Here is a 14,359-nt window from a genome sequence, read left to right as displayed (position 1 = left end):
GTGTCTCTTGCCTTCATAATGTTTTAATTTTAAAATGTTTTATATAACACACATGATACACGAAAGTTTTTTTATGATAAATGTCGAAATACTTTGTATCATATACGATTCGATGTTTTACGATTGATGGTAAGAAGAAGAAAATTCCGCAAACCGCGTGACACAATCGCTGAGAATCGTTTACACTGTGGAATTGGAAGATTGACACTATCTACCTACGACGTCCGATTAACCTGACCTCAAACAATCGAGGTTCACCTCGGCGGACGTATACGTAGCTAAACAGAGTGTTACAGAGTAATTTGGACTGCAATGCAGATTTTCATGCAACCAGCAAATACGAACTATTTCCATTCGCGTGCCAAATCCGTAAAATTTGATGCCGAGTATATCTAGTCGAATATTTTGTTTCCGATCGATCGACTTGGTGATACTCGAGAGATTGTATTGGATTTTTGTAATTTAGTCAGAAGAATCAAGATCGTGATTTAAAATTCGCACCTTAAAGTCCATGTAAACATCTCGTATATTATTTTCCACGTGCCTTAGGCTACTTACAATAACGATTTCATAATGGCAATTAATCATATTTTTAGAAGTATTTTACATATTCCTACTAGTGTGTACTTGCATGAAAGTATTTGCAAATATAAATACATCAGCAAATTAATTACAACCTAAATGTAATCAACATAATTTATATTGTTGATATGAAACTAATAGCATCCCACGTTTGCCTCTGATGCACCGTATTACGGAAAACATAAATCCCGTTTCATACGTAGGATGCAGTGATAAATATTGGCACACGATAACCACCTAAGGTCAAATGGAAAATTGCTTTGCACGTACCATCAATTCCAATTCAAATTGAGAATTCACCATATAATTTAGTTTCCTTACCGCATGTGTCAAACATTGACACATAACGCAACTCCCGTAAAATGTCCTTCTTGTATCAAATCCAAACCTAATATTTCTTACTGTACATCCAACAGACAAATTTTTACAAAGATAAATTTGTTATTTCGAAACATAAAAGAAAAATAAGACGCTAAATCTTATTTTCGTATTACAGTTACGTCTATCCGTCCATGGATGAACTGGCTGAACAGTTGCTCTTCGTACTGGGCTATTTTGGCCTGAAATCCGTAATCGGTTTTGGAGTCGGCGCCGGGGCCAACATACTAGCGAGATTCGCACTTGCTCATCCGGAGAAGGTTAATGCTCTGTGCTTGATAAACTGCGTGTCGACGCAGGCAGGTTGGATCGAATGGGGCTACCAGAAGCTGAACGTTCGTCATTTGAGGTCACAGGGCATGACCCAGGGTGTATTGGACTATCTGATGTGGCATCACTTTGGCAGGGTAAGAGCATGCATTTACATATCTAAACACATTAACTAGAGAAACTACACATTCTTTCAACGAGAGAGGTAGACTATTATTTTTCAAATCCTTCGACGGTACTGTTTATTTTTTTCTTTTGTAATTCTGATAATAAAACTTCCATAAAGTCCAATAAAATATTAGATAATAAACTATAACGAAATTGATGTTGAATTTAATATTGTGTTCAGAACGTATAATTACATGTTTTCCAATATTATTCATTATACATCTTTCTTTCTAATATCGGCAAACAGATCAATTAAACGAGAAGGTCTTAGCAATAAATTTCTAGCACGAAATGGCACGATACGCGTATATAAGAGAATAGGCAATAGCCTGGATGACCCACAAAGTTTCATCAAGGCAAGTTAGTTTAAGCAACGTTCACACGGAAACGTAGATCGATAAATTATTGACGGAATCGAGTATGCCGAAGGCTTATTCTATCGAGTGTTTCCAAGCAACGTAGGAAATTGGATTAGTGCTTCAACGACAATTCCGTCGCTCTTATTATGCAACACGTAGCTCCTTAACGGAGTTATCACATATGTAGGCACCGTAAAAAAAAAAGAAGAAAATAATAGAAGTAGATCATGTTTATGGTGTAAACATTCGACACAACGAAGAAAAAAATTGTCAGAGATTCAGCAAGTACCACGTATACAATTTGTTTCAGGGTACGGAGGAAAGAAACCACGACCTCGTCCAAGTGTACAAGAACTATTTTGAGCGTCGTGTAAATCCAACGAATCTAGCGCTATTAATCGACAGCTATGTTCGTCGTACAGATCTGAACATCACGAGGGAATTAGACCCGACGCGTAAGAAGGAAGGTCTCACGCTCGGTGTACCTGTGATGAATATCACCGGTGCTTTGAGCCCACACGTCGACGACACCGTAACGTTAAATGGACGATTAGATCCGATGAACAGCTCTTGGATGAAGGTAAGAGACACTTGCAATATTAATCACCCTCTGTGCTAAAAGATTGTACACATTTGGAGTTTAATTCCGTGGAGAGAGTTTTCACCAAGAATTTCGTGAACTTGACTTAAAATTCGCCTGATAACGTTTTCTCAGTGAGCTTTTAATTGCGAATTATTTTTAGCAAAATAATTCAAATGTACACAAATATAATATCTTTTTTACTATTATGCTATTTCGCATACCTACTATCGTTAATGGAAATTCAAATGGAAAATATTTTTACAAAGAACATTAATATCCTTTTACATGGATTATCATTGTTCCTTTGCCACTGTGAATACTGTTGCAACGTTAGATGTAACAGTGAAAGAGATTAGCTATATCGTTAACTAGATAATATCAACTAATTTAATTTGTCCAATTGACAGATTTCTGATTGCGGAATGGTACTGGAGGAACAACCGGGCAAAGTAAGCGAGGCCTTCCGACTGTTTCTGCAGGGCGAAGGATATGGTAAGTGAGCGCCCTGACGAACCACGCTTTAGACGTTAATTATCAAATTGTCAAATGGTTATTCTCATCGATCTTCATCGGTATAAACGAATTTCGCTCGCGCCATGCTATTCCGCAAAAGAGCACGCGACCGCCTGATAAAACTGATACTAGTTCCCATTGATTGATATGTTAAAATAAAACTGGTAGTAAAATTCGAGTTAATGCTCGTTCTTTACAACCTTTACGCCACGTAAATAAGAGACAACATTATTAGTTGTTTAACATTCCAAACAATGAATTAGCGTTAATGATTTCACGAAGACGTTCGCGTGCTCTGTTGCGCAACGATACGCGGAAATGAGAACGCAAGTGTCGTAAATCGTGAATATTCGTAGGCTTAAGTTCGTTCAATCGATTGCTACAATTTGACGAGTATCGGTATTTTTGGCCTATATACACGTATACCCGAATCAAAGCCAACACAACTAACGAGTTATATACAAAAACGAAAGAAACGTTTTATGACCGAACGGATAATCTCTCATCGCGACGTTCCCGACTCCGGTAGTATGCGATCCAATAACGAAGTAACGCTTGTAAATGAAGTCATCCTCGACCACTTTGCCTTGGAACTCGCTAGACTGGTGCGGAAGTCGGTTTAAGCTGCATTTAGCTGTAGCGAGCAACGTTGTTTCTGTTCCCTCACCTTTAAATAGAAACGATTTTATCGCAGACTTTTCTCTTTCTGACGTAGACGTTATCTATCGTGCAATCATATTCGAAGTAACTTGACGTTCGCCAATATCGTAAATATTTTTATCGCTTCATTGAAAACGCATAATAAGCGAATACAAAATATGTTATCACCCCTTTAAACGATTAACGCTAATTACGCGAGTAATTGAAGTTTATTATTCTTTTTGGCTTCTTGATCACAGAAACACGATAGCACTTATCACATAACACAACGCTTTACCACTACTATCGCCCAGTTAATATGCAACAGAACAGAAAGAAATAAGGTGTATTTATCGCGTGAATACAGTACTTCGCCGATGATACTACGCCTCGCCTATTCCTTCTAATTATTATCCAACTCCTTTTTACACTATCGATTCGCTTAAAACAAAGACAATGAATTTATTACTTATTTTACATGGTAGGTATCTGCGAATATTAGCCAAGTACGCCCGAGTTGTTCTAATTAAATTAATTAATTGTTCCTATCGTGATGATTATCGTTAATTAATTGTTGTTGTTACGATCGTCTCTGTTATACGAATAGAGTTTTCATGTTGTACGAATGGCGCGATGCCAAGATGTTGTTAATCCTTGATGCATTAAGGATCCATTACGTGAAACGTTTTAAATCTCTTCAAAAAATAATTCTCAAATTGCTTTTTATTTAAACCATCGCATCGAATAAACCATTTTGATCTCTCTCTCTCTCTCTCTCTCTCTCTTTCTGTCTAACGATCTCACCAGCATCCTTGCTACATCGAGATTTAACAACGTCTTCGATCATGTACTTTCCTTCGTTGGAAAGCCACTGGCTCGACTTGATAAATAAAAAGAGGTTTGAAAAAGGATTACGTTGAATTCATCACTTTAGTCTCACCACCATTTGTCATTTATTTGAGAGCTTAAGAAAAGAAAAAAAAAAAAATGATTATCGAAGGCAAATAAGAAAAAAAATACATGTTCACCGACTTGCGCCTTTATTTCCCACGCGTCTCGGATCGATCGAGTGGTACGTATATACTAATACCTAGTGCTCAACTGAAGTAGTCAGTAAAGTAGTGTCGGCTTTTTGGCTATTTTGTTTTGCTTCTGAATTTCTGCCAGTGCTAAGAATCACGCTATCGTTCAAGTAGTTTAGACAGAAGATATACAACGTATATTGTTCTGAAAGTACTTTAATAAATATCGGCAAGAATTTACGCTTTTACTGTTCGAATGGCTCGTAAACTGTTATGAAGTAGCATTAGAATTTCCGATCAAACGATTTATTTGATAATTTCTTTTTTAAGAAGAAGCGAATTTGACACTTACTTTGCAATGTAAATAGCCAAAGCGTTTCTTTGCGACTCGCGTCCATGTCATTCGAATAACAATTTCTCTGACTGCACGAAAGAGGATGATGAACATGGACGTTGGTCGCGATCTAATCGGTGCTTAATTTTTATTATTTAAATGTATCAGTACACGACAATCGGCCTAGCGATGCATCGCACCCAAGAATGATTTTTTTCAAAGAGAATAAAAACAATTATGATAATGTTCGCTATGGCTACGCTACGTTATCATCTGTTCCGTTTTTTTTTTTGAATGTTTTAAAGAGAATTTGTTTTTTTATGCCTTTTAGTGGTGAGATCCCCGCGGAAGCCCATGACGCCGACAACACCCGAAGGTAATTGTAATTAGGAATTGAAGGCCGCAAGGAGTCAAGCGCGCAGTTGGTCAGTTAGGCCACGTCTATGTGTTAAGTAAGTCGGAATTCAAACTTTTATCGGGAGGTATTAACCGACGATGATGTACTAACAATATCATGGACAACCTCGGGTATATTCTCTCTGTTTCTGTCTTCTCTGTCTATGAAGGATTATCAAAAGGCAACTAACTACTGTTTATTCTGTTAAACAATGCTAACTCTTTTTGGGCTGCAGATGTCGTGGGTTTATGTCTTCGGACTTACTAAACTCTCGTGCATTTCTCGTGAATTTCGATACATCTTGTAGATACATCTTAGAATCGTCGTCCCTCTCGCTGTTTGTTTTTGCGAATGAAATAAACCGTCGATTGAGCTTTTGCACGATGAAACTATAGAATATCGATAAACACTTTTACAATTGTTTTGAAATGTATACGAAGAGTTACAGCGAGAGGATTAGTTCGAGATTGCATTGCATTTTCATATATTTATTCGACTAATTTTTTATTTAACGAATTTCTTAAAAATCTTCACTACAATGAGGATTCATTTACTAGGATCACAAGATCATGGTAAAGTTTTATCGACTGAGTTCTATCATTGTTTGTTCTTATCGGTAGTTGGTATGAAGTAGCCTTTATCAATCAACGATAAATCAAATATCTTTCTAGAGACACCTTACTATCGCTTCCTCGTAGAAGTCGATCTTTCGAACGGAAGTATACCTAGGCTGTTTTCAAATTTTAAATTATTTAATCTGTTTTCTTATAGCAGCATATACTCATGGTGGGACATTAACAGATAGTATTTATAAAAATGTGCAATGAAAGAAAGACTCCGCACATACTGGGCAGTAGAATAGCGAACAACAAATTATGCCGAATCACATGCCTTGCACATAAAACAATTTCACTCTGACACACACGTTATTCTAACCTTCTTGTTTCTCGTTTTGCATGTGTGCCTTTCTATTTATTCTGTCCTCTTTATCTTTTTAATCTCTTCGTTCGATCAAGCTAAATGTTTAATCCCTTTTTAACGATTTTACGTTTCGATTTTTATCTCTATTTACGATACGATGAGTTTATTTGTTTTCGAACGAACGGGACATACATGTGGATACTTTCGTATTAGAAACCTCGATACGAGGATGAAGAATGTGATTCAGCACTCCAATTACTCTGACCTGGAATTTTCGTTTATTTTTCTTTACAGTGGCACCACTATCACCGTTGAAAATGGCTGACTACAGACTGGCTTCCCTCGAAGGACTCAATCATGTTTGCAGTAAGAAGATCGACTGGCCCACCGCCACTATACACATCACCGAGAATCCTATATCGGAGGCAGTCGTTTGTTAAATTTTTCTCGAGAAATTCCACAATTTACCATTGGTTATTTTTTCCGAATGACTAAGCATGCAATGAACTTGAAAGAAAAAGAAAATGAAGAAAAGAAAAAGAAAAAGAGAACGACGCAGATCGAATCGTACATCGATTTTTTTCAAGGCTTCGTCGGAGCAACGATAAACGTGGCTCTAACTCCTAATTTTCGTTTATCAAGCTAATATCGATTATTCGATTTTTAGTTCTAAGCATATTTTTACTTTGATGTATTCGTTTTAAGTTTACTCTTACTTCCCTTTTATTTATAACGAGACTAAGATATTTACAAGCGGAATGAACGTTTCCAATGGTACAAGATATTTTGTAGCAACCATAATGCACGTTTCACTTGTTTTTTTTTTTTTTTTTTTTTCTATTAACTTTCTATAATAGATTAGATTAGTCGGATAGATTTTATTTCAAATGCAACGAGGATTTTATCGTTTGAATCAATGATACACCGTTTAAGCCGGTTATCGTCCACGGGACTTTTAAACGTTCAATATAATTCAGAATTAACACGCGAGTTCACTTTTAAAAAGCTGGAGACAATTTTTGCCAACACACAACGTGACAATTTTTACTGTTGTAATCCTACGCAATCTTTGTTCAGCGGAACAACGTATTTTTTTAAAATTTCAGCGAATATTATATCGCGTATTACCGACGGTCGTTTTAATAAGGTGAATTTGAGATTAGGAATATGCGATTACAAATTACATCTGACGCATCGAAAGCCAACAACCATCGTATTCATCTATTCGCAGATACGGTTCTCGTACAACGTCAGAAACAACGAAATCATGGTTTTACTTAACTGCGACTTTTACAAAGGAGCAACACGAAAAATAGAAACAGAAAAGATGACAGAGCAGAGTAACGATGATCTGAACGGAACAAGATCAAGGTACTCATCGTATAATGCGCGTGAAAAAAGGAATTTAGTTTAACGGACCGTTAATTATGGTTTAACGATGGATCGATTACGAAGGGTAGGGATGATCGAACGGTTCGATCGATGATTCTAAAAGCGTAAAAGTAATAATTATTGAAAACGATGTGCAAAAAAATCAAATTGCACTAAAGACGAACATGTGTGGTAGCACTGCATCGTAGAGAAGCGCGCACTATTGCTTTCCGTGTTCATAAGGAGATGCAAGAAACGACTGGTAGGTGCAGAATCAAGGGAGTCAAGTTCGTGGAAAGAGCATTGCGCACAATTCGAGCAGATATTCGCGTTTATTCAAACGAATCGACGGACAACAAAAAGCGTGATGTCTTTTTATAAATTTGAACCCGTCCAGCCGCGCCTACTAAAAGCTTTCCGTGAATCACGAGTAAATCGTCGAGCCTCGTCGTCGCTTATGCATCCTTATCGAATTTGACGGGCTGGCTTTATTACTCGCGATAAATCGATGATCGATCAATAAGACACGTTACACGGTTACGAGCAAAATCGAACGTGTCGCTGACACGATGTACAGAGAATTAAAGAAAAACGAGGTAACAAAGGTAGGTATCGACAGATTAGACGTGTCGACATCTTCGATGATGTCGCTTGTTCGTTACCCACGGACACTTTTCAAGTGGAGGAATGCAACAAAATAAAGCCTAAAGCAATCGGTCGTGACGAACGACCGTCCGTGTTCTCTCGATAAGAAAAAATTCTCGTAGGCCTGCACGTGTGATATGTGCTTCGTGTTAAAACAGGAAGTCTGCCCGAGGATATTCGCGCGTTAAACATCCTCGAACGGCTAAATCCTATGAAATAAATAACGTTTCCTTGCCCGACAACGGAAGAAACGTTCGTTCATTTGTTTGCGCTCGCGCACCGTTCGCACCCTTTCCTTAGTTTCAAGCGTTTAGAAATAATTAGAAGCGAGGATGTATGTATGTATGTGAGCGTGTGTATGTGAAACCGAGAAAAAGAGGAAACGAACGTATGCGTATGAAAGCATGCGTTCGCGTGATATACATAGGAACGAGAATACGTAGATAATCGTTCAAAAAAGAAATAAAGATCGCAAAAAATTAAATAAAAAAGAAGTATCTGGTTCGATACCTCAGTACGGTTCTACCAGGCTTCTTAAAGCCTTTAGCGTGATATGATAAGACGTGCCTGCTACATGATGTCGTACGTAGCTTTCGAAAGTTTCAACGCCTTTAGTTTTATATATTACGATTCCCGTACGTCCCGGATTTTCCCAATTTTCGCGCGTCCTTTCAAAACGAAAGCGTGCAATACGCTACATTCATGGTAATAATCGCCACTGGAAATTCCGCTGAATTCGGCTATCTGGAGCGGACGCTCGAAATTTCTTACATATCTTATATTTCAATCGAGTGAAATTCATATCCAGTCCTTTGATCAGTTTCAATTTTTTTTTTTTTTTTTTTTTTTTAATTAGTTAATAAGTTGTGTAGAAATTATCTCTGTGTAAAGAGGATTCTACGAAAATTATGGAACACGATAAAAAAGGATATACATAAAAATTACGAAATTTCTTTGAAATTCCAAAACCCTGGCAAAATTTTTGTAGTACGGCATTTACAACCATCAATGGCGTGTACTGTGCACGTCGGTGAGATATACAGTATCGTTTCTCGATTAATGAAGAAAAAAAGAACGACAGTATTTTAATCGGAAAGTCGTAAAAGAAGAAGATGCGCGAAAACACGACGAAAGTCGAGACAAAGGACGTATCGAGGGACGAAAGGTTTAATCGTTTCATGTAAAAGAGAGTTTATAAAAAAAGAGCGAATATATTATAGATGTATACCTATGGCGCGTTATTTAGGCCGGCGAATTGAAGACAGATCTGTAGTCGACAGCTTAGTATTAGATCTTTCAGGCTCGATTCTTCGAGAGGATTGAGAAAATAAAGGTATGCACGCATTAATCATTGCTAAACCGCGAGCGCTATAAGAGTAACCGTAGCTTCGAAGGACCACCGACACATTACTATTAATCCCTTCGTTTCCACGTCGCTCTTGGAGCTGCATTATAGAAACATTCAAGAACGGATTAGATCCACAACGTTCAAGTCTCACAACGTTTCCCTATTAATTATATTTGATTGAACATATCGTGGAAAAGTGTGATACCATTACGCATTGTACAACCGTTCAACAAGATCTAATCTTAATCCTTAATCTTTCATTGATAATGTTCACGAGTACGCATATCATTAGTACGAATTAATTTACGAATTATATTATATTCGTTATGATTCAATGAAAAAGAAAGAGAGGGAAAAACAACAACTTATCGATATCCCGAGAATTCTATCGTATCTGCACTTTAATTGAAAATGCTAACGGTGATTGAATGTCTATAAAGCTCGAAGGGGGTGCGAAACTGACATGGTTGTTGGTTACGAAGGGCTTAAAAAAAAAGTTCATTTGCACACGGCCGTTCACAAAAAATCGGTATCAAAACGCCACTACAATCTCGCGAGAGGATAGCGATGTTTTTCTTTGAGGTGCTGCGTGGAGCTTTTGCCTCCGAAGCAAATTTCCAAAAAATTCCTCGCGCCGTATCATCAAATAGGTTGTAGCGGAAAAAATATATTACTGACAACAACTCAAAGTAAAACAAGGTATAGTACAGTAAGCGAAATAAACTTAGACGGAGCTTGAGTATATCTATAAATATACAGGTTAAACAACACGTGCGCACCGAATATACATCTTGTTATTTATAATAAATGAACATAAAAAGAAAGAAACGGAAATTTTCTTATAAAATTTTCCTTTTCCACACTGAATCAAATTAATGTTTCCGATTACTGAACTTCCATTTAATTTGTTATACTTTACATAAAAAATATATTTGTTTATTCCATTTGTTTTTAAAAAATTATTTCTTCCAAGAGATGTAGTATAAAAATTATGAAACAAAGGGGAAAGCAATGAAATATTTCTTTATACCTATGTGAATGTTAATTGTTATTACAATAATCATATGGTAAGTAAATTATAAAATCTATCTTTTTCTTAAGTTGAAAAAATATATCATTATTATCATTCATATAAAGCCAACACAGAAAAATTAACGAAAGATATTTTACACACAGACAAAAGCCGTAAACGTGTTTTTCCTGCACATACTCTCTCTACTATCGTCTTATATCTTTGATAATAAACATATTCCTTCTTGTTTCTTTCATGCAAGAAAAAACTGCCAAAAGAACACGCATTATGGGTCCCGGATCTCATCTGGGAACCAGTGAGTCAGGAGGATCTGGTATAACGATTTAAAAGAAGCAAAACAGCTTACAGGGAAAGAAATTCGCGATGAAGACATTTGTAAAGGATTTTAGAAGGATAAAATGTACAAATCAAACGATAATATTTCGTTTCCATATAAAATCATATAAGTACTTCGATTGGAATGAAACATTCGCTTAAAGTGAATCGCCATGTTGCTTTCCTTCATAATCGAACTTCACAATCCACGTATCGATCATATGAAAGTTATAATGGATTAGACATAGGTACAACGATTAAGAAATTCAATAAGTTGAACAAATAATGTCAATAAAGATTATTTCATAACAAGATTGAGATTAAAATATGTTACATCGGAATTATTTGTAACAAATATTTAATTAATAATACTTCTATGACTGTGAATACGTGATGAACAAAGTTTCGAAAATGTCTACGTGCAGAAGTGTCGATCATCAGAATTTTATTGTATATAGGTATTCGACTGACAGTATTTTCTTACTTGTATCGCATCACCGTATGATTATGTGCCACGTACATCGGGAAAAACTTGCTACGACAAGTATAAGGATACTTCATTTGTACTTACCTGTTGAAAGATATCGTATAGATAAAAAGTCCCTTCCATTTGCAATCTCTATTTTTGTCCCATCCAAATCGTGCGAAGAACATGTCCCTTATTCACTCTATCTCGAAGCATCGAGATTTTTCCCATGTTTTCATAGTTGAAATTAAAGATAAATTATCATTAAACTTGCACTTCTCGCTACTTAAACTCATTATTTTAGCAACTAAACATACATTGTTAATTCACACCGTTTGTTACTATTCTCCCTCGCAAACGTTTGTTTGGATACAGTGCTGCCAAATGTCAAATATCGAACTTTGTGTTCGATTGAAATCTCGATATACGTATGTAAATAAAGATACCAACTGAAAAGAATGTATTTATCTTTATAAAGTAACACGTGCTTCAAATTGTTTTAAATATATTCAATATTACAGATATACACGTTACATGATAAAAACTATTTACAGTTATTTATTTTCATTCGATAAAAAAGCTTACATCGTTTTAAATTAATCGATAGAAAATCGATCGTAGACGTATTTTCTCTTTCCACCGTAGTTCATCGTAACCTTTTTGTATCAAGTTTTCTCTTGGGTACGCAGTTGCATGTGCACACGTACTCTAGATGCGTTCCTCGGCGACGAGAAACCAGTCTCTCGATGATTTTTGCGACGATCAAACGACTACTGTCTTCAAGGAATCGACAGGCCCGTATATGCCGACATGTCTTACCTGGCTCGATGGACAATGACCCGATGCATTTGAATTTTAACTGACAATCTGTGATTTTTAAACAATTAAACAAGTAAATCCTTCCATTCGTATTGTATGTACAATACGATTTTACAACATTACATCGATCGTGTAATGTCAACAATTAATGTAAGGTTAAGGTGTGTCGATAAACATGGTTCGTATAAACACTAACAATATGATTCGATGAAATATTACTCATTTTGTAATTACGTATTTAAAAATCGATGTTTATATCTATGCAGGCACTTTCAGCGATGCCGCTTATCGATTCGTTGATCATCGGCGTTGTTCGTAAACGTCCGTCAGGCCCCAATGTTACCGCCACCTGCCGTCTTCGAACGGAATCACGACTCGTCTTTGACAAGGCGCGCGTATTCTTGACTCGGCCAGCGTGGGAGTAAGGCTGTCCACCGAGAGACGCCTGAGAAGGTGGTCGATCAAGCGCTTTCTTACATTAAACCCAATTTCTTCGTATACGGTAGTCGAATTTTATTAAATTATCGTTCGATGAATATGTATTTTCATCGAACAAATCGCGAGTGAGTATCGTCCATTCGAATCAGTGAAATTGCAGTGTCTTTGTCACAGAGTGTTTAAGAAATCGTTCTTCCCCCGTGTGCAACCGGCGTTGTTACAAAACAAATCACGGTGAAAACGTAGTCGTTACGCGCGCATGCGTCCAAAACGCTTGAATTTGAACGTGGTTCGAATTTTTCGTGCTTCTTGCCTAATTCGAATAAGCAATTCGAATTGAGGAATATTCGCGGAACTGAAACGGAGCGTGTGTAGTACGATGCAGACTTTGAATGATTTGAAGTGGACTGATATATAGATCTGACGAAGAGATTCCGATGGAAGTCTAATTCACCTGATACCGTAATAAGCAACTTGTTACTACTTCTATGACACTTGATTCTCGATGTGGAACTATTTACCATCGCCCTGTTGTCGCTAAATCGTTCAGGGGGCGTCCAAAAAAATTCGGAGTGATATATAGTGCGACATTATTAAGTGTGCGGTGCTGGTGTAGTGGATATGCGTCGATCTTTATTGTGAAGGTGCCTGGGGAATTCTTCCTGGATTGAAAGGCCCGGATAAAAGATGAGACTAGCCAGGATCCTCGGGGTTTGCGTACTCCTCGTGCTGGTGTACGTCGTCAAGGCCGACGTCATCGAGGAAAGAGGTTCGTCAATTGTTTATTTTTCTCTCTTCCAACTGAGAAATCATATCAAGTTTCGAAATAGGAACCTATTACCGCATCAAAACATAGAGCGTAAACATATTTTAGCGAAAAAATTAAAAAAACACAGATGCTAGACATTTACGTGTATTAATCGGTTGATACAGGTAACTGTTGCTTACGGCAAATAGTTTCTTTTTATTTTGTAGCGTAAATTTATGAACAATGCTGTATATAGTTGAATCATTTTAACAGTTTTTATTTGCTTTACATTACTTATGTGCTGAAAGAGCATCTTAATCATTTTTCATGCAACGTACATTTATAAATATATATAAATATATCACGCAATTGAATGAATAAAATATCACGCAACAATTGCTTTGTGATTCATAGTTTTGCAGCGAAGTTTCATTTGTAAACATAAAACGTAATTTTTTTTTATCAAGGTCTTTAATAAAGTTGTCCAACAAATACAGTTATTAGAAGCGACAACATTGGAAGTAACATTCTTTTAATGTGAATTTAGCGAGATTAAAAATAATACAAATATGTACACTTTGAAATATTCGCGATTTTGATTCGTCACCTGTAGATTTCACCTGAAGCGCGTTATCAAACTTAAAATAAAAATCCCCTATCTCAGCAAAACAACAAGCAGACGCTATTACCTTGCAGATAAGCAAATAGGAGATCCCTGGTAGAAACATATAGGCGTGATTCTCTTCCTTTGCTCCAATTTCTTTCTCTCGTTGCTCCATATTTTCGAATCAACGAAAAACATGTATGTTTATCTTTCTTACTTGATGATTAAAATACCAACAAGGGAACGAAGTAAATGTTTCGTTTCTCGGTAAAATCTATTGTAATTAATGCATCGACTGCTTAACGACCTCAGATTCTTTCACTTTTCGTCATGTGGCCGTTGTGTACACCGTAAGTTAAATATATCTTGTTAAATGGCTAATTAAGCCTTAATAAGATCGGTTCAC

At 36.6% G+C, this 14,359-nt stretch overlaps 2 protein-coding genes across 9 annotated transcripts in view; both read left to right on the top strand.

Annotated features, from left to right (window-relative positions):
• Window positions 1–10,354, top strand: part of LOC100645195 (protein NDRG3) — a 34,100-nt gene extending 23,746 nt beyond the window's left edge. For 6 of the 8 annotated variants that reach the window (XM_048406546.1, XM_048406544.1, XM_048406543.1 and 3 more), the window contains 5 exons: window positions 1,079–1,367; window positions 2,068–2,337; window positions 2,748–2,832; window positions 5,180–5,224; window positions 6,461–10,354. In XM_048406546.1, the coding sequence (XP_048262503.1) occupies window positions 1,079–1,367; window positions 2,068–2,337; window positions 2,748–2,832; window positions 5,180–5,224; window positions 6,461–6,606 (835 nt within the window). In that variant the 3' untranslated portion in view covers window positions 6,607–10,354. Of the gene's footprint in view, window positions 1–1,078; window positions 1,368–2,067; window positions 2,338–2,747; window positions 2,833–5,179; window positions 5,301–6,460 lie in introns of all 8 variants that reach the window. The other 2 variants (XR_001098778.3, XM_012309307.3) reach the window with 2 other exon arrangements.
• Window positions 10,355–12,537: 2,183 nt separating this feature from the next.
• The window catches only part of LOC100645521 (epidermal growth factor receptor), a 175,750-nt gene continuing 173,928 nt past the window's right edge, over window positions 12,538–14,359 (top strand). The window contains exon 1 of the mRNA XM_012309317.3: window positions 12,538–13,370. Within this exon, the coding sequence (XP_012164707.1) occupies window positions 13,289–13,370 (82 nt within the window). The 5' untranslated portion in view covers window positions 12,538–13,288. The remainder of the gene's footprint in view (window positions 13,371–14,359) is intronic.

The sequence above is a fragment of the Bombus terrestris genome, chromosome 6 (genome assembly GCF_910591885.1).
Source record: "Bombus terrestris chromosome 6, iyBomTerr1.2, whole genome shotgun sequence".
Classification (NCBI taxonomy): domain Eukaryota; kingdom Metazoa; phylum Arthropoda; class Insecta; order Hymenoptera; family Apidae; genus Bombus; species Bombus terrestris.
This window is presented reverse-complemented; position numbering and strand designations above follow the sequence as displayed.